Genomic DNA, 18,771 nt, shown 5'->3' with positions numbered 1-18,771 from the left:
AGGTGTGGTCGAAGACAAATTTCAATTATGGTTGACAATAAAGTTGTATTGTATTATATTGTATTGTTTTATTGTATTATAAATCGGTATGTTGTTTCTGAGAGTCCCGGTACCTTAAGATTGGCCACATTATGCTGACTCAATGAAAAGCACCGTCTCCCATCAGACATTTTTACATCAGTTCCAGCATGTTTACCTTCCCCTGTGGCGTGACCAAAAGCACATTGCATTGTCAGTGTGTGAGACCTGGGTTCAGATCCTGCATTAAAACCAGAAAGTAATCATGTTTTTAAAATCAGTGACGAGTGCAAATCGGAGGTTGCATTTTTCCGTCTAATGTGACATTTTTACCTCACTGATCATTAGGTTTGGTATTGGGTTTTGGTTGGGGGTACAATTTATAAAATATGCATTCCTCTTCACTGTAATACAGCCAGTAGAGCTGGGGGTACAGTTTATAAAATATGCATTCCTCTTCACTGTAATACAGCCAGTAGAGCTGAAAAAAAAAAACTTGTTTCACAACTTGCCTTATGCTCCCCTCTGTGGAAATTTTACTCAAAAATGTGGCCACTGGGGGCAGTGTTTCCCATTTTGGTTAGCACAGACTGATTTCAGCTAAAGAAAGTCAACCAACTGTTTCAGATTTCACTGTGAGATCAGTCTGCCAGCTAACACACATGCACATTCTTGAGTTGACTGACAGGTAATGTCTCTATCGAAAAGGTGATTGGCTTTTTAACCTGTAGGGTGGGACTTCCTTTCCTTCACTACCATATTGGGGCTGCGGGTGAAACCAGGAAAATGCTGCCTCTGGAGGCCATACACAGAGGTAGGAACGGACCAAGGCATGTTGAATCCTATGTTTATGTCACATCCTGTCTACTAAGATACCTTCATCTGATCGATTTTTGAAGGCAGCATAGATGTATCCTTTGCTGCCTATGAAATCACACAATCCTGTGCGTGCAGATTCACAGCGGTTTAGCTGAATAAAAAAAAAAGATGGCCGAAGAGGCAGTTGATAGCCAATTTTTATTAACTTGTTCCAACTTTTGATTAAATTTCTAGCGAGAATGTAGTATTGTAGTTATTAAATATACAGTTGAAGTCAGAAGTTTACATACACTTAGGTTGAAGTAGTTAAAACAAATTTTTTGACCAATCCAACAATTTCCAACAATCGTTAACAGACAGATTGTTTCACTTTTAATTGACTATATCACAACTCCAGGTGGTCAGAAGTTTGCATACACTAAGTTCATAAAATGGCAGGGAAAAAAAATGGCACTCAAAAAAAGGTTGCCGACCCCTGGTTTGGCCATAATGATAATCTTTACGTTTGGAGGAAAAAGGGTGAGACTTGCAAGCTGAAGAACACCATCCCAGCCATGAAGCATGGGGGTGGCATTATCATGTTGTGGGGGTGCTTTGCTGCAGGAGGGACTGGTGCACTTCACAAAATAAATGGCATCATGAGGAAAGAAAATGATGTGGATATATTGAAGAAACATCTCAAGACATCAGCCAGGAAGTTAAAGCTCAGTCGCAAATGGTACTTACAAATAGAAAATTACCCCAAGCATACCTCCAAATTTGTGGCAAAATGGCTCAAGACAACAAAGTCAATGTATTGGACTGGCCATCACAAAGCCCTGACCTCAAGCCGATTGAAAGTCTGTGGGCAGAGCTGAAAAAGTGTGTGCGAGCAAGGAGGCCTACAAACCTAACTCAGTTACACCAGTTCTGGAGAAATTGGCCAATATTCCAGCAACCTATTGTGAGAAGCTTGTGGAAGGCTACCCAAAATGTTTTACCCAAGTTAAACAATTTAAAGGCAATGCTACCAAATACTAACAAAGAGTATGTAAACGTCTGACCCACTGGGAATGTGATGAAAAAAATTAAAGCTGAAATAAATAATTCTCTCTACTATTATTATAACATTTCACATTTTTTAAATAAAGTAGTGATTCTAACTGACACAAGACATGGAATGTTTTCTCTGATTAAATGTCAGGAATTGTGAAAAACGTTTAAATGTATTTGGCTATGATGTATGTTAACTTCTGACTTCAACTGGACAATTGGTTATCGCCAAAACTCTCTAGATTATTGGAGCATTCAGTCCAACCGAACCACAAAGATGCAGACACGTTACCTTTAGTGGACACCAGATGGCAATGATCAGTTGCTGGTATCCTAGCAACGATGTGAGGTTATGCTGCCTCAGCAGCCTGTCTGAAACTAGTTTCTGGAGGAATCTTTGTACACAAACGCTGTCTGTTGAGTCATTGACTGATAGGGCAATGAGGCAACAAGACAGCTACCTTTGGTTTCGGAGGCAGCCGGGGTGTTTCAATTTATCCCAATAATTTTAATACAAGTGGTCAGTCTCAGCTAAACCATCTCTGTTCAAAACAACCAAAGAGTACCTCCAGTGATTTTCTACTGAATTAGGCCCTTTCAGCAAGCATCAACTGAATGAGGCCCTTTAAGCAAGCAGCACTCCAAAGTCAGTTTTTTTTAAAACCAAAGTCTTTTTCTAAACTTTCTTCTAATCTACTGAATAATTTCCTCTTGAACACTGTGATGATATTTGTAACTTAAAATAAGAGATTCACTGTGTGTGTGTGTGTGTGTGCGTGCGTGCGTGCGTATGTGTGTGGACTCATCTGAAGTACAGCTGCGATTCCACTGGGCAGAGGGGTAGTGTCGAGGGGTAGTATCAAGCTGATAGAGGTGTGCACTTTGCATGGAAAGCTCTGGCAACATCCGCACCCCTTAACTAACCTTGGACTGTAAAACAACAATAATGTAGCATATTGAGAGGAAGTTAATATTAAATGGAAATGTTGTTGTGGTAAGTTAATTCTGTGAATGCAGCTGTGTTTAAGCCATGGAACATTTAGCTGTTTTGTAAGATCAAATCAAATCAAATCACTTTATTGTCACACAACCATATACACAAGTGCAACAGTAGGTGAAAGTCTTGTGTGCAGTTCCGAGCAACATAGCAGTCATGACAGTGACAAGACATATACCAATTTACAATAAACAACATATTTACACAACACAATTTACATATCAAATGTACACATACTTACACAACACAATAATTATATACAATGTACAGTAAACAATACACACAATATACAATACACACACAATAAAACAAAATAGAGTAGTTGTATTGTACAGAGAATATTATTTATGACAGTCTAGTGTGAGATAATAAGATTAATAAAGTGCAGTGCTGATGTATATTGATCGTGAGAGATCAAGTGTTCAAAAGTCTGATAATGTACTGATAATTAATAAATGAGCAAGACAACATATTTATTACAGTTTTTATTAACATACTGTATGTGAGTGTGTGTAAGAGAGAGAGAGAGAGAGAGTTGGGTGTGGATAAGGAGGAAATTAACAGTGTAATGCTATTATCTTCCTGATTGTTATACACAAGATTTCCCAAAACAAACCCTTTTGCCTGGCAACACAAATAACCTGCATTACAATGCCAGAGCAGAAACTGTCCAGGGAGTATATGTTCAAAAGAAGGAAATCACAACTGTCACTCATCCTGGGCAGCAGAGGGAATGACAGCACTTCCTGTGCAGAGCACACTCATGGCTCCTATCATCAGCTTTACCTGGTCCATAACCAGCAGTGAGCCTTCACAATTGAGCACCTCCCCCTCAGAACTAATAATAGCATACAGAAGTGATATCAAGTGATCAAAGTTAAATGAAACTCTTCATCAGAGAATAAAAAGGTGGCCATATACATAGGACTGAAAGAGAGTCCTTTGAGGAAAGAACTGATTGATCTGAAGGATGTGTATAAGGACATCTGACTCATCTGGGTCTGCCTTGTTCTCTCTAGTTCTGGCCACACGTGCTGACAGAGGTGACCCCTCTTTGGGGGGCACAGCTGCACCTCTGGCCTCCCTCCCTTTGTCAAGAATGTATACACATGCTCACACACAAATATCACTGGCAGCTTAAACCTGTCAGACACAGACTCCACTGCAGTATTCTGGAGCTCCACATGGGAGCAGAAGGGTTATTGCATAACATTCTAATTCAGACCCATTTTTTTTTATTGCTTAGAGGCCTCGCCAATTTTATGACTATTCAACTACAGTTTAGCCTTGTGGTTGTATCACCGTTCTCCAGAGACACTATTACATTATTTGTCAGTCTCATGCACTTGTAGTATTGATTAAGCCAGTATAGGATAACTTGACTTTTAGGTGACTCTAAATCTGAGTCTGCCATGAAAACCCCTTGTTCAGGAATGTACATTTGACTGCACTATGACTTCCCCTGCTAAAAATACCTGCTTAGGTGAGCATAAATATCCATGCTGGACCAGCTTGATTTTGCTGTTTAGCGCTGGTCTGGTGATGCTGGTGGACCAGAATGGTCTTTCTCATGAAGCTGGAAGTCTTGTTGGTTAAGCTAGTTAAATGCTTGCTGTAGACTAGCATCTAAAACACAACTATGGTGGTCTTTTCTGCAGGGTTGTTGGTTGTTTGTGTGTGTGATGTGCTAGACATGTTAGCATGTCTCTGATTGACTGTGTATTATGCTGTCTTGTTTTCTGCAGGGCTAGCAGATGAATCTCATCTGCCTGATCCACAGCTGCTTCCAGCAGGAGACACACACCTTCAGCATGTTGGTGGCTCTCTCACACTCATCTGCAGGTACTGTGGCCTCCTGCTCTCATTTTAGCTACTCAACATATCTAAAATGTTTCTGTCTACTGATACTTAACTATGTCTTTTATTCAGTTTTGAGATGCACACAATCTTCTCCCAACTCAATTAAATTCAGTGCTGGTCAAATTTGGTTTATGCTGGGGTTTTTTCCAGCTGTATATCTCAATATAAGCACTTGAGCATCAGCTGGTGTGGATCTAGACACCATAACTTCCCAAAACTAATCTCAGTTGCTCCTGCTGTGTCACATTGACTTGCCTGATGTGAGAGGCGCTCAAAACGTAGTCCCACACTGTAAAAAAAAATAGCAGGATTGTACACGATTTAACAGCAATTTCTTATAATAAAATACTGTTTTCAGAATTATATTGTAAAATCAATGCAGTCTTTGCCATTTTCAATCAAAACACAATAAATTACTTTTTATTAAAAAATAAAAACAATATTGCACTGCATTGGGGAATAATTGGGTTTTGTTTGAAGCTACCATTATAGTGTTTAGTGTTCCCTCTGAATGGGAACCTTTTTCTCCAAGCTGATTTAACTGTGAAATGTTTTATGAACATTATTCTTTGCACTGAGATTGACTAAGTCTGATCAAGCCGTATAGTCTACACACTATATGGTGCATTTGTAATCAAACATTGAGGTAGTGATTCTTGCAATGCCAGGCTGTGATATGATTGAACTGTTATTGCACACAGGCATTTAGTAGGGTGTGCAACCAGGTGCTCACAGATATCAACACTTACATATGAAACTGAATGATGGTGACAAGTAAGAAACATTTCAGGTTAAAAAAAGACAGCACTGCTACATTACAGTAATTTTTGGCCCTGTTCACTGCAAAGTCACAGTATACAGTGGTATTTACTATTTAAATTTTTTGTATACCTTTTTTTTTTTTAATAAATTGTAGAAATGCTACTGTACATTTTCTGTGAAATTCATGCAACTAGTAGCCAGGAATTTACTGTAAACTCACAAAAAAAAATTTACAGCACAACATATTCATCTTTTCCCATTTTTTGGAGGGATCTGAAACATATTGTACAGATTGTTAAGGCTTTGACAGAGCATTTCATGATTATTATGGGGCAGCTGTGGCTCAAGTGGTACAGCGGGTTGGCCACTAATCGCAGGGTTGGCGGTTGGATTCCTGACCCAAATGACTCCACATGCCGAAGTGTCCTTGGGCAAGACACTGAACCCCAAGCAGGCTAGCACCTTGCATGGCATCTCTGCCTTCATTGGTGTGTGAGTGTGTGTGTGTGTGAATGGGTTAATGAGTCAAATGAGTAAAAGCACAATATAAGTGCAGACCATTTATTGTAGACACTGATTGCAATCACTCCAAGAATTTTGACCCCAAAGAATCGTAACTAATATAATGTTTCCCTACAAGGCCATGTGAGCCAAAAGCTGATACTATCTTTGGCTCTGAAAAGACATACATTCAACAGAGGCAATGGTAGTGGTATGTGAGATATGTCTCATTCTCCTCTGGGATCCCTTTAATGTACCCTTTAAAAAAAAATTGGCATTTGAACACATCATCCAATTAATACCTCTTCCCATGTGAAAGTTAGACTTTTCAGATGACACATGCTTAACAAATGGGTTTCAAACATTCCAAAAAAAAAAAAAAACATGGTAGAATATCCTGGGAATATGGATGAGGAATCTATAACATGCTCACAGAGTAAACTCTCTGTCATTCAGGATTAACTCTTGAAATTTTAAAGACAAATAGGATCAAGAACGGCTGAAGGATCAATCGATGGAAGATTTGTTTTAAACTGGGCTGTCCTAAGTAGAATACAGTTTTGGGGAAGCTACTTTAAAACGGTAGCTTCACAAGTTACAAGCTACTCACAACTTAAAGTTACCCTTAACTGTAGTTAATTAAACTGTAAGTAATTTGTTAAACTACAAGCAACTAACAAAAATTTGCAAACTACATTAAAGCTTTTTAAAGAAGAACAGTTTTGTTTGGGATTCACGTATGTTCTTAGGGAGTCGTGCGTGCGTCTGATATAATTATTCAGTACAAAATGGGGGAGGGGGGGGGGGGGTTAACTGGAGGAGTGGGTACAATCATACACTAGTGGCCAAAAGTTTGGAATAATGTACAGATTTAGCTGTTTCGGAAGGAAATTGGTACTTTAATTCACCAAGGTGGCATTCAGCTGATCACCAAGTATAGTCAGGACATAACTGATGTAAAAAAAAACATCATCACTATTTGAAAAAAGTCATTTTTGTTAAAATCTAGACAGGCCCAATTTCCAGCAGTCATCACTCCAACACCTTATCCTTGAGTAATCATGCTAAATTGCTAATTTGGTACTAGAACATCATATGATATTATATCAAACACGGTTGAAAGCTATTTGGTTTGTTAAATGAAGCCTAACATTGTCTTTGTGTTTGTTTTTGAGTTGCCACAGTATGCAACAGGCATGTCTTAAGGACAATATTAGGTAAAAAATGGGGAAAAAAGAAACAGCTTCCTCTAGAAATGCATCAGTCAACCATTGTTTTGAGGAATGAAGGCAATTCAATGCTTGATATTGCCAAAAAAACTGAAGATTTCATACAAAGGTGAACACTACAGTCTTCAAAGACAAAGGACTGCTGGCTCTAACAAGGACAGAAAGAGATGTGGAAGGCCACATGTACAACTAAACAAGAGGATAAGTACATCAGTGTCTCTTGTTTGAGAAATAGATGCCTCACATGTCCTCAGCTGACAGCTTCATTGAATTCTACCAACTCAACACCAGTTTCATGTACAACAGTAAAGAGAAGACTCAGGGTGCAGGTCTTATTGGAAGAATTGCAAAGAAAAAAACACTTATGAAACAGAAGAACAAACAGAAAAGGTTAGAGTGGGCATAGAAACACAGACAGTGGACAACAGATAAAAGTGTTATGGATTTTAACCTCATTGAGCTTTTGTGGGATCAACTAGACTATAAGGTGTGTGAGAATGCCCGACAAGACAGTCACATCTATGGCAAGTGCTACAGGAAGTGTGGGGTGAAATGTCACCCGAGTATCTGGACAAACTGACAGCTAGAATGCCAAGGATCTGCAAAGCTGTCATTGCTGCACATGGAGGACTTTTTGATGAGAACTCTTTGAAGTAGTTTAAGAAGTTTTTTTAATTGTAATAGTAATTTTTTACATTATTAATGCCCTGACTAAACATTGTGATCAGCTGAATACCACTTTGGTGAATAAAAGTACCAATTTCTTTCCAGGGGACATAAATCTGTACATAATTACAAACTTTTGGCCACCAGTGTATATAAAAGAAAAATATAATTTACAATTATTGAGTGAAAATGAGGATCCACTCTGCCAGTGTCACTCAGTCACCATCTGTAAGTTCCTTCAGAAAACAGCACGTGACACATTCTGGCATGTTTAGACTTTTCAGACATGAAAAAAATCTGGTTTAGGTTATTTATAAAAACTGGGACATATAATGGACAATGACGTGTTCTGTCACTGCGAACATTCGAATTTAAGTTACGTTTTTTGTATTCTAGTTTTTATGAAACACCAGTGGACCCCCCAAGTTACATCATTTTGGTCTTTGGGGGGGGGGGGGGGGTCCTAGTGTTGTTTTCTGTAGTAGCTATATGTCAAGTAATGCTAAAGAAAAATCTAAATCTGTTTTGTTTGCAGCACACTTCCACATATTATAGACTTGATTTGATTCTACACACAATAGAAGTACCAGATACTGTCCACAATTACTGTTTTAACTTCATCCTACTTACCTTTGAAATTGTCCTTATTGTGGTTGATGTCTTGTTTGTACATTAGGGGATCTAGTCCGCTGCACTGGAGGCTGGCTCACAGGAATGTGTCATCTGTACAGGTCGAGCCGTGTGAGGAGAGAATGCACAAGCACTGCAGCATGTTGGTTATACACAACCTAATGCACAACGACACTGGTTTCTACACTTGCAGTCACCGCAAGTCCAAGGATCATGAGGTCTCCACATATGTTTTTGTTAAGGGTATGTCTTAAAAACTCACCTTATTTTACCCTAAGTACAATAGGGCTAAAGGCACTCCTTAAGGAAATTCTGCCTTTTTTTCTAGTCATAAAATGTAATGGTAAAAAAATTATAATAATTATAATATTTTTATTGAATATTGATGAAGCAACATAATTTTTTGTGAAAAGAAATAATAGCAGAAGGTTGTTTCGGTTAAAATTCTGTAAAGATTAGATACCTTTTTGAATTTGTCAACTAATGCAAATAATTTTGAGACAGCAAGAAGCTTTTTTGTGTAACAAATTAAGATGCGTATTCAAAATAACTACTTAAGAAAAAGTCAACCATTTCCTGTTAATTTAAAACTAATTTGGCATTTTATTAGTCAATGAGTCAATGTGACCCTACTTGAAAATTTTTAATAACAAATATATTCCCCCAATTCAGAAAAATACAATTGTTTAATAGGGGCCTCTAGCTCCTGCAACAGAAGGTATTTTGCCTCAAATACTATCCTTTCACTTATTGAACAGTTACTGAAAATGTTCTGATTTAATGACTGCTGAAAATTATAAATAAATGTTTTTGTTGTTATTTTAGTGGTTTGGGAGAAAATAAAATCAATGGAGCCTTTCACACCACAGAGCCTGTACCCTACACAATTTTAATAATATTTAATATAGACTGTGATAAGCAGACTACAAATTAGCTAATTGTTAAAAAAAAAAAAATTTGTATCATAATCTGCTAAGAGTTATTCCTTTCTGATGAGAATATGTTGTGTTCTTTTTCTGGCATAAAACAAGTGTGTGCCAAATGAAAAGGTATATTTTTGGCTGCAAATGGGCTGATTCATACCACATGAACCATGAAATTCTAACAACACTTTGCCTCCAGTTAATTGCAAGAACAGAGACCAAACCAGTGAGACATCTGATGTCTCCCTGTGTGAAACAGGATCTGGAAAGACTCCAGGCCATTAGAAAAACTTGAGATTAGAAAAGAAATAAAGTAATGAGAGGCTCCACCTCATTGTACAACTCACTGATGCTACAATAAAACCATAAACCTTCTAACTTGGCAATGGAGCTAGTTTGTAACAATGCATCTATGACTGCACTCATTGAGAAGATTTGAATCACGGAATTGGACCGTATCTGCATGACAGAATTTACTGTAATTGTCACAGGACTAGGAGATAGAAAAGCAGTGACACAGATGGCATTCATTTTAAACTGCATGTGTTTAGAGATGAATGTGGAGTTTGATTGTCCTAAAGCTCCCATTGCTTGTAGTCTTCCTGTACCTCACAACATGTGTTTAAATAAATAGTTAATCTAAAAAAAAAATAATATTATTAATATATATATATATATATATATATATTTACAAACCTGTGATTCTCAGTGAATAACGACTGAAATTGGTTTTGTTCATCACACAAAGCTAGTATACAAATGCTTAGGAGGTTTTTGGATATAGTGCAAAATATGTTTGCACCATTGTTTTACTTTTTAAATGTTTCTTTCTTACACTGTTAATAGTTATGTTAATTTGGCATCAAAGTCATTTCTGAAGATATAAAAAAAGTTCTGATCTGTATTTTCTGTATAACAAAAGAGAGTGATGAACATAATGTAGAATTTAGCTGTGACAATAAGCACACACAAATCTAGTAAAGGACAGTTAAGCTTACCAACTGTTTTGTTAAGTGGACCTATTCCATGATAATCTCCTGGTTCATCTCACTATGTGATTCCACTGCTTATACTAGATAACTATGTTTAAAAAACATATTTTATTACATGAACACTGTTATTATTTTGTTTGTTTAATCACGCCAATCTCACAGCGTAGCACAGTAACAGCCCCTCCTGCCAAGCTGTTTCTGTTTCTTTATCCAGCAGCCTGTGTGGCGATTTGCTGTTTAAAGAATAAAATGATCTGACTTTGTCAAGGATATTTTATTACTCCTCTAGATTTGAAGTGGAGCCATCGTCTGAAGTTTTTGAGTTCATTGATGAAAGAATAAATACTTTAAAAGTTATGTAAAGTCTGAAGGTCATAGAAAATAATTTCTGTTTTGCATGACTTGGATGTGAAAAAGTATGAAAGCCATACATTTGAATAGCAATGAGTATGGGATGAATTAATTCATTATATTATTTGTGATTGTTAAATGACCTTTGTGTAAAGCAAACTTTTATTACTTTATGCTTATTATTTTATTACTTTTACTTCTCAATCGCAGATAACAGTCATCCATTTGTGGAGGCTTACAGTGATTCACCACACTTTCTTTATGCATTGCGGGATGATCCTTATTTAGTGATCCCCTGCAGAACAACATCCCCAAACCAAGATGTTATCCTTAAGACTGTAAGTATTTTCAATTGGCAACACTGTATTTGAACTCTCAGAGAAAATATTTTCACTTATAATGTATAGTCATATAAATGTTTTACCTACTTTCCATGCCTCAAGAGCCTTGTTGACATGACAGAGGAGATTGAAGAATGCTTTGGATGATGGGCGTCTTTGATTTTCTCACACCCATCAAAGCCTTAAGCGTGTGTAGATAGAGACAGTGTGGCATAGGCTCAGGGAAGCTCAAGGCAGCCAGAGGAATCATCCTGTCTGCTTCCTGTAAGAACAGGAAGGCAGTGTTAGACTCTTATTTATTGCTCAGAATAGAAACTCAGGCTATAAATAAAACACATTTTTACAAATTATTTCCATAAAGAGCAGGTTAAAAACATATTTTTTTATTATTATGTTATTATTATTATTAACTCGTTTAATATTATCTAATTATATAAACTTTTTTTTTCTTCACTTCAACCCACACCTCTTCTTAGAATGTTTTGAATGTTCACTGTTCACATATACAGTATGCCAAAATCGTATGAACCATTCTCGACCCTGAAACGAATCATGTGTAAAAACACCCTTTAAAAGCAAGCAAGACCTCTTACATAAGTGACAACAGTAGATTCCTGTTTCTTCATATTGCTCTGGCAGTAAATGACTACTTCTTCAACAGTAGTACTTTTGCCACATGCAGGGTCAGTGGCCATGTACTGGATGTAAAATCTGTTCTCACTGTTCTTTGCTATAGATAAACACTTCTAAGCCAGATGGCACAGATAGTTATGTGACCTTCCTGCCATTGGAAGATCTGTGGCATTTGTCCTTCCTGTTTCCTTCCTTCCCTTCTTTCCTAGCAGAACTCTTGCACTCAGAACAAACAAGTGAAACAATGTATACAACTTAACTACGATCAGTTTCTCACAGACAAACTCACCCCTGTTTTGCTCATTACTGCCTAGGCTACTAATCATGGGTCTTAAAAGCTTCACACAAATGTTTTCCTTCTAAACAATCAATCTTAGAAGGAGAGAAATGCTACCCATGTTTAAAAATATCGTTCTGAATAAACTCTCTTCGCTTGCACTTCAGATTAATCCTATGGCAGATCATATAAAAGCTGCGATGGACTGGGATCCAAAGAGAGGTTTCAGGATCCCATTGGCCCCTTTTGACCACTACTACATGATAACATGTGTCACCAGTGTGGATGACAAGCAATTTTCATCAAACTACGGACTTTTAAGGAGAAGTGAGTATTTTTGATTGCTGCTGTGTAATGCAAAGCTGAAAGGTAGTTGCTCAGCAGATTGGAGTAAATCACATTTAAGCAATTAATTTTGAATATCTGTCACTGTATATTGTATATTTTTTCTTTTAATTATCTGAATGTCTTAGTACTTTCTGTTATCTGTGTCTAGCCTCAGTTCTGCAGAATGTTCGCATTGAACCAGAACGTGTAAAAGTACTAGTCGGTGACTCCCTAGATCTCAGTTGCTCAGGAGAGACCACCTTCAATGGCAGAATGGAATTTGAGTGGCAGTTCCACAAGGGCCCGGTGAGTTATGGTGCCCTGGTAAAAAAAAAAAAAATGTTTACCTAAGCACATACACATGTAATATTATATACACAAATTCATAGGTACATGTGGTGCACATGCAGTTAAGCGTCTTGATTTGTACTTGTGTTAAATAAAACTGGGCCCTTCAATTTTTTTTCTGAACTACCTGTCTGTGTTCTCAGATCTATCGCCCTCACCAAACAAAGAGGACTAGGGACAAACCTAAAAAAATCATCGTAATGACTGAAACATTAATTTTACCTAATGTAACAATGGAGGACAAGGGCACGTACAAGTGCATTGTATCTATGATAGGATCAACTGAGGAAAAAAGGCTGCAAGCTTCAACTAAAGTTACTGTATACGGTGAGGATGTAGCAACATTGTACCACAGCATTAACACATTCATGCTTTTGTAGAACAGTGAGTTTGAATTCTTTCAATGGAATTTTTGTGTCTGTTTGTCTCTACAGAACATCCATTCCTCAATGTCACCCATAATAAAAGCAAATTCATCACTGCTATGGAGGGTAGAAAGGTGCAGTTTGAGCCACGGGTCAATGCCCTGCCTGCGCCAGACAGAGTGATATGGTAAATTACTGCACTGTATTCAAACATTTGAGACATTAATCAAAAGCCATTGGTATGATTTAAAGTGTTGATGGTAGAGCTCTTACATTCTTTTTTAAAGAGTAGACTAGAGCATAAAATCTTGTATTACTGATGATAAGAGAAATGATGAGTTACCAAAATCCTGTCACCATTGTGTCCCTCAACAAGCCACTTAACCCCACTTTGTTTACATAAACTACTGTTTTGGAGCTGTGAAATTTAAAGTGATCAATTATTATTACAGTGGATCTTAACTGGTGGGTCATGACCCAAACATGGGTCAAAGGTCTGTTCTGATAGGGTCACGAACAGCCGGAAAAACAATGTTAAATGTAAATAGTACCATGCAACTAACTGTAAGCAAAATTTGAACAGGTACAAAGACGGAGTTGCCATTTCAGAAAATTTCACATGCTATGAGACAATGGGCTATCACCTCACGATAAAAGAAGTGAGGCAGAAGGATGCTGGGATCTTCACTATCGCATTGTCAAACCAGGAGAAGGGGCTCTATAGAAACCTCAGCTACAAGCTAGAAGTCAGAGGTATACACAGAACTGCACATGATCATGAAAACATCTTATGTTTTTTTAAAGTCTGTGTGTTTCATTTCACTGACCTTTGCAACTCCATTATTTGGACTGCAGATTACAATGACAAGACAATTCAGAGAAAATATAATTCAGTTAGGACCCCCCACACACACACACACACATAGATCCAGAAGAAATATTACTATACTGTACAATTGTTTAATATTCTGACAGTTCGACAGTATAATCCTTCATTGCGCAATACTGTAGATTAAATGGTCACTTCAAAAATCTTCAAATACAGTATATCGGTTGGGAATTCAAGAACAAGGTGTAATAACATGTCAAACCTAGGAATTTCAAACTAGCAAACAATAGTAGTCTTATAGCACAAGAATAACAAGACAGATGTAGAGAAAACTAAAAAGCTAGCTGCCATCCAAGAGGTGTAGCGGGGGATGGAGGAGGGTGTCAAGTGCAGCTTGCATCCATGCCAATGGAAAGGCAGCTAAGGCAATGCATAAAAATGGAGGACTTCAATATAACTGCTCAGATGAGCAAATGATTTGTGTCGGTAGATGTCATAATCAGCTGAGCATCAGCTAATTGCAAGTCTGACTTATGTGACCTGCCTGTATGCCCTCCAGTGTGGTCAATTATGACAATATTGCTCCATTGTTTCTCTCTTTCAACTTTTCAAATTCGTATATGCAAGAAAATGTATACTGTTCCAGTTTAGAGTAATGCGGTGAAAGTTTTTTGTGTTAGCCAATGATCTGCTAATTATCATTTTTTTCTGGTATGGATTTTTTTTAAATGATTAACGTGCTGTACCTCGATTTCCACACAGTAAAGCCAAAGATAGCTGAGGAAGAAGTGGCTCAGGTGGGCCCCCAAACTTACAGATATGGCCAGAATCACAAGCTAACCTGCACTGCATTTGGTATCCCCATGCCAAACATTACCTGGTTTTGGCAGCCATGTGACCCCAGCCCTGAGTTCACACAGTAAGTCAACCATTACACAACATTTTCTGATTTGTGTTACTATTCCAGATTCAGATTTGCCTTGAGTCGACAGGTCTTCTGATGACCCTGCTGAAAAGACCTGCTTAGACCACTGTGAATTTCTTTACTGGTCCAAGCCAGTTTTTGTTGGTTGGTGTTGGTTTCATGCTGGTCTAGCTCATGGACCAACAGAATAGTTTTCCACATCAAATGAAAGCTTGCATAAAGTCCAAGAATGTATCATTGTGTCAGATCAGAAGTATTGTCTATTTACTATTTTCTTGTCATTTCCACAAATTCCATTTGTGGCTTCTATAGAACAGTTTGGACAAAAAAAAATGCATTCTGATTTCCACCAAAAAACTGTTGTAACCCTCCTGCAAAGTAGATCTCTTCTCTTGCTGAGGTTTGAACATCTATGATGAATTCTGGTCTTTAACCACAGCTGTCAATATTCAAATGAACTGCATCAGTTTCCTTGACATCAGTCCAAAATAAAGTTTGCTTATTGATGAAAAATAGCCCCAGAGTTACATTCCCCAGTTACTGGCTCTGTAAATGTGAGGAGGATTTACTGGCCTCATTCCCCAAGCTTATATTGTGCTGAAAGCAACAGTGTCCCGGTGTAAATGCCAGCCTCTTAGTGAACCTTTATGAATGCAATAGATGTCCACTAAGCTCTTGTGTGACATGACAAGAGTTTCTCATAATTGTCAGTAATTATTTGTCAAAGAGTGCTGCTTGCCAAATTTGCGACAAAAATACTCTGGGCTATGTACCACAGTGCCAAAATACCACTTCTTAAGTGGCTCTTAAAAATATAATCAGCAATGGCTGTAAACAGCTCATAATGTAGATTAATTAATTAATTCCTTAAAATTGTATAGTGCTTTTCTAGGCACATAAAGTGCTTTACATAGTATAGAGGAAATCTCCTCAACCACCACCAGTGTGCAGCATCAACCTGGATGATGTGACGGCAGCCAAAGTGCGCCAGAACACCCACCACACACTAGCTATTGGTGGAGAGGAGAGTAGAGTGATGTAGCCAATACAGGGATGTAGATTATTAGGAGGCTATGATAGATAAGGGCCAATGGGGGAAATTAAGCCAGGACACCAGGGTTATACCCCTACTCTTTACGAATTGCCCTGGAATTTTTAATGACCACAGAGAGTCAGGACCACAGTTTAACATCTCATCCAACATCTCATCTTTTTCTTTTTACATTATGGTGTCCCCGTCCCTATACAGGGTCATTAGGACCCACACAGACCACAGTGTGAGCACCCTCTGTTGGCCTCCCTAATACCACTTGGTATTGGTGAGAGAAGCAGATTTTGAACTGCTAATGGAGGGAGGTATATTGTAGGGAGGGAGGTAACTGCGATCCCTTAGTTGGAAGTCGCCGATTACCACACCTGGATTCGCAAGTTCGAACTCCAGTCAGCTATTTAGCATGTGTGTAAATGTGCAATTCTGTGGTACAGTTTTCAAATTGCAAATAAAGGGATCCAAATTCAAATCCTGACCTTATAAAAAAAAATTCAGTGCGTCACTTCTGCGCAACTACCATCACCAAATGTAATTGCAAAAATAATCACTGTCTTCAAAACAGTTTGTACAACACTGATTGTGAAATCAACCTACATTTGGTTGACAAAGTTGATTTTGCATATTAGGATGGGATAAAATTATACATACATAAGATTTAATAAGTGAACTTGACAGCCAGTGATCACAATACTTTTTCCATTGTATGGATAAGAACAGCTTTAATATTTTGATTATTTATTTTTCATAAATTAATAAATAACAGGAAAAAAAGTGTGTAGATGACAGAACTTTATGATCAAGAATAAAAATATGCCTCAAGGCAGCCTGCTTTGGCAGGTAGGACACATCTCAATCATAAAATCAGTGTTTTGTCAGAAGGGTCTAGAGTTAGAGATTATGTGGGAGATTAGAGGTGCTCTTCATCCTCATGAAGGTAAACTCTCAGAGGTCTTGTTAATCAAGGGGTACTGAGAAGTTATCAGTTGTCTCTTGTTGGCCTTGGAGTTCTCAGCCTTATCTCAGCCGGCCAGAGAGTGGGGGTGTTTCCTTTGAATGGTGATGCCTTCCTGTCACGCTGCTGTTTCCTCTTCAACCTCGACGCTCATTAATCAGATTGTTCCTCCTCTCAAAGTGATGCAAAACAGGTCTTCCATTTCCTGTTGCTTCCAGGCATGAAATACTTCGTGCATGCTGCTCAAATGCTGAACAAAGACATTTATCAAGGTCCATGAAAACTTACGGTCAGTGGCAAAAGATAAATATATCTGAAAGACATTTGCTAAAAGGGTTAATTTTCGCAACATTTTCATATTATTTTAAAAGGAAGAACAATTTTTTGTTCCTCACTGTATGCAGAGGTGTTTCACTGAAACGGCATGACCGGACACCTTAGTGTTTTCTTGTGTACATCCTGCTTTGATGTTAAAAGACAAAAATATCCACTCTGTAAACTTCAGAGCAGTTTCTCGGGTTAAGGGCTCTACAGCCCTCACTCCTTAGTCGTGGCTCAAAACAATCTCTTTTTTTCTGTCTGATAGATGCAAACTTCACACTGATCCACTTCCTGTTGGAAACTGCACAGAATCACTGAATTATCCTCATAATCTGATTAAGGAAATCAGCAGCAATGTTGGAGTGCTAAAAAGCAAAAACAAGGTATGTATTATATGCTATTTTGTTATTATTAGTAAAAGTTGTTGGGGTTTCCTCTTAACAACCAAAAAATCTTGAATCTACATGGAATAATTATTTGTAATTTTATTGGATTTAGATGACCGAAAGTCATATTCATTAAATTATTTACATTATGCTCAGATTGGCAGAAATTGATAATTTATACAGAATATGAGTGTGTCTGCGGGGGTTTGGGGGGGGGGGTGCACAATAGTAAGTAATTTTAAACAGAACACAGAATACTCAGAGTGTACTGAAAATCTCCAAATTGGCTTTTTATAAAACTGTTTTAGACCTAATTTGACAAACCACAGAAAAAGCAACAATTTACATTATATTTCCAAGTGGAAGAATGACACAGTAGTCTTTTTGACTGAAATACCAATGCATTTGTGAGTGCATGTGTGAGTGAATGTGTGTGTTCTTGCACATGTCATATGGAACTAACTGCCGATGCTTATTTAGCTCTGCTGTGTATTATATCACGCTTCAGTCACCTTCAGTGGAGAGCAGAGGCCAGTAAACAGGGCAGCTGCTGCTTGAATGAATGGTTCTCCACGACAGAATTTATACTGATATCAGTCCATCTTACTGAGAGGCCAGTAAAGTCCTCATAAACAGAACTCTCTCCCAAGGCTATTCATGCACTGAATGTTCATTGTTTCAGGCCTTTTTGAAATACATATTACTTAATATCTTACATCTGAAAGTCAGTTATTGTCCTTCAGATTTGTTGATATCACTTAAAATTTTGGAATGAAACGACAGAGACCAGTGGGATAAATGCAGACTGCTAAAGTGTTCGTAGTTGTTTGCTTAGTCAGAGCTCCTATGTCTGACACCCCCTTGCTATGGGTGATGATTTCTCTCTTGTGCTTGGTGCTGCCAAATAAAAATGTAAAACTGTAGACTTTTCAGCAAACAACCCAGGAGACCTTGTTACCAAAACCATTCACCCAAAACTGAATGAAGCACAGGTTTCCATATGTAGCATTCCTTTACACTTGATCTTTGTGACTGTACATTGGGCTGCTTTAAACAGTCAATTGCCATTGCCAAAAACAAACTAGTCTGGTGCATTATGTAGAAAAGTATATGTTCTTATAACCAAGATTTGTTCCTTTTTCTCCATTCAGATGAGGCAGCATATTCTCATAACCGAAATGTCACTAAAAACAAATCATGCCTGCCCTCCCTTGTGCAAGGAGTTTCGTTCTCAGT

At 37.9% G+C, this 18,771-nt stretch overlaps 1 protein-coding gene across 1 annotated transcript in view; it reads left to right on the top strand.

Annotated features, from left to right (window-relative positions):
• LOC127663512 (vascular endothelial growth factor receptor kdr-like) overlaps positions 1–18,771 on the top strand; it is a 63,640-nt gene that overhangs the window by 13,488 nt on the left and 31,381 nt on the right. The window contains exons 2-11 of the mRNA XM_052155116.1: positions 4,612–4,708; positions 8,561–8,757; positions 10,991–11,118; positions 12,199–12,358; positions 12,528–12,664; positions 12,850–13,033; positions 13,141–13,258; positions 13,655–13,824; positions 14,663–14,819; positions 17,415–17,532. Of these exons, the coding sequence (XP_052011076.1) occupies positions 4,612–4,708; positions 8,561–8,757; positions 10,991–11,118; positions 12,199–12,358; positions 12,528–12,664; positions 12,850–13,033; positions 13,141–13,258; positions 13,655–13,824; positions 14,663–14,819; positions 17,415–17,532 (1,466 nt within the window). The remainder of the gene's footprint in view (positions 1–4,611; positions 4,709–8,560; positions 8,758–10,990; positions 11,119–12,198; positions 12,359–12,527; positions 12,665–12,849; positions 13,034–13,140; positions 13,259–13,654; positions 13,825–14,662; positions 14,820–17,414; positions 17,533–18,771) is intronic.

Source organism: Xyrauchen texanus, chromosome 23, assembly GCF_025860055.1.
Source record: "Xyrauchen texanus isolate HMW12.3.18 chromosome 23, RBS_HiC_50CHRs, whole genome shotgun sequence".
NCBI classification, from domain to species: Eukaryota; Metazoa; Chordata; class Actinopteri; order Cypriniformes; family Catostomidae; genus Xyrauchen; species Xyrauchen texanus.
This window is presented reverse-complemented; position numbering and strand designations above follow the sequence as displayed.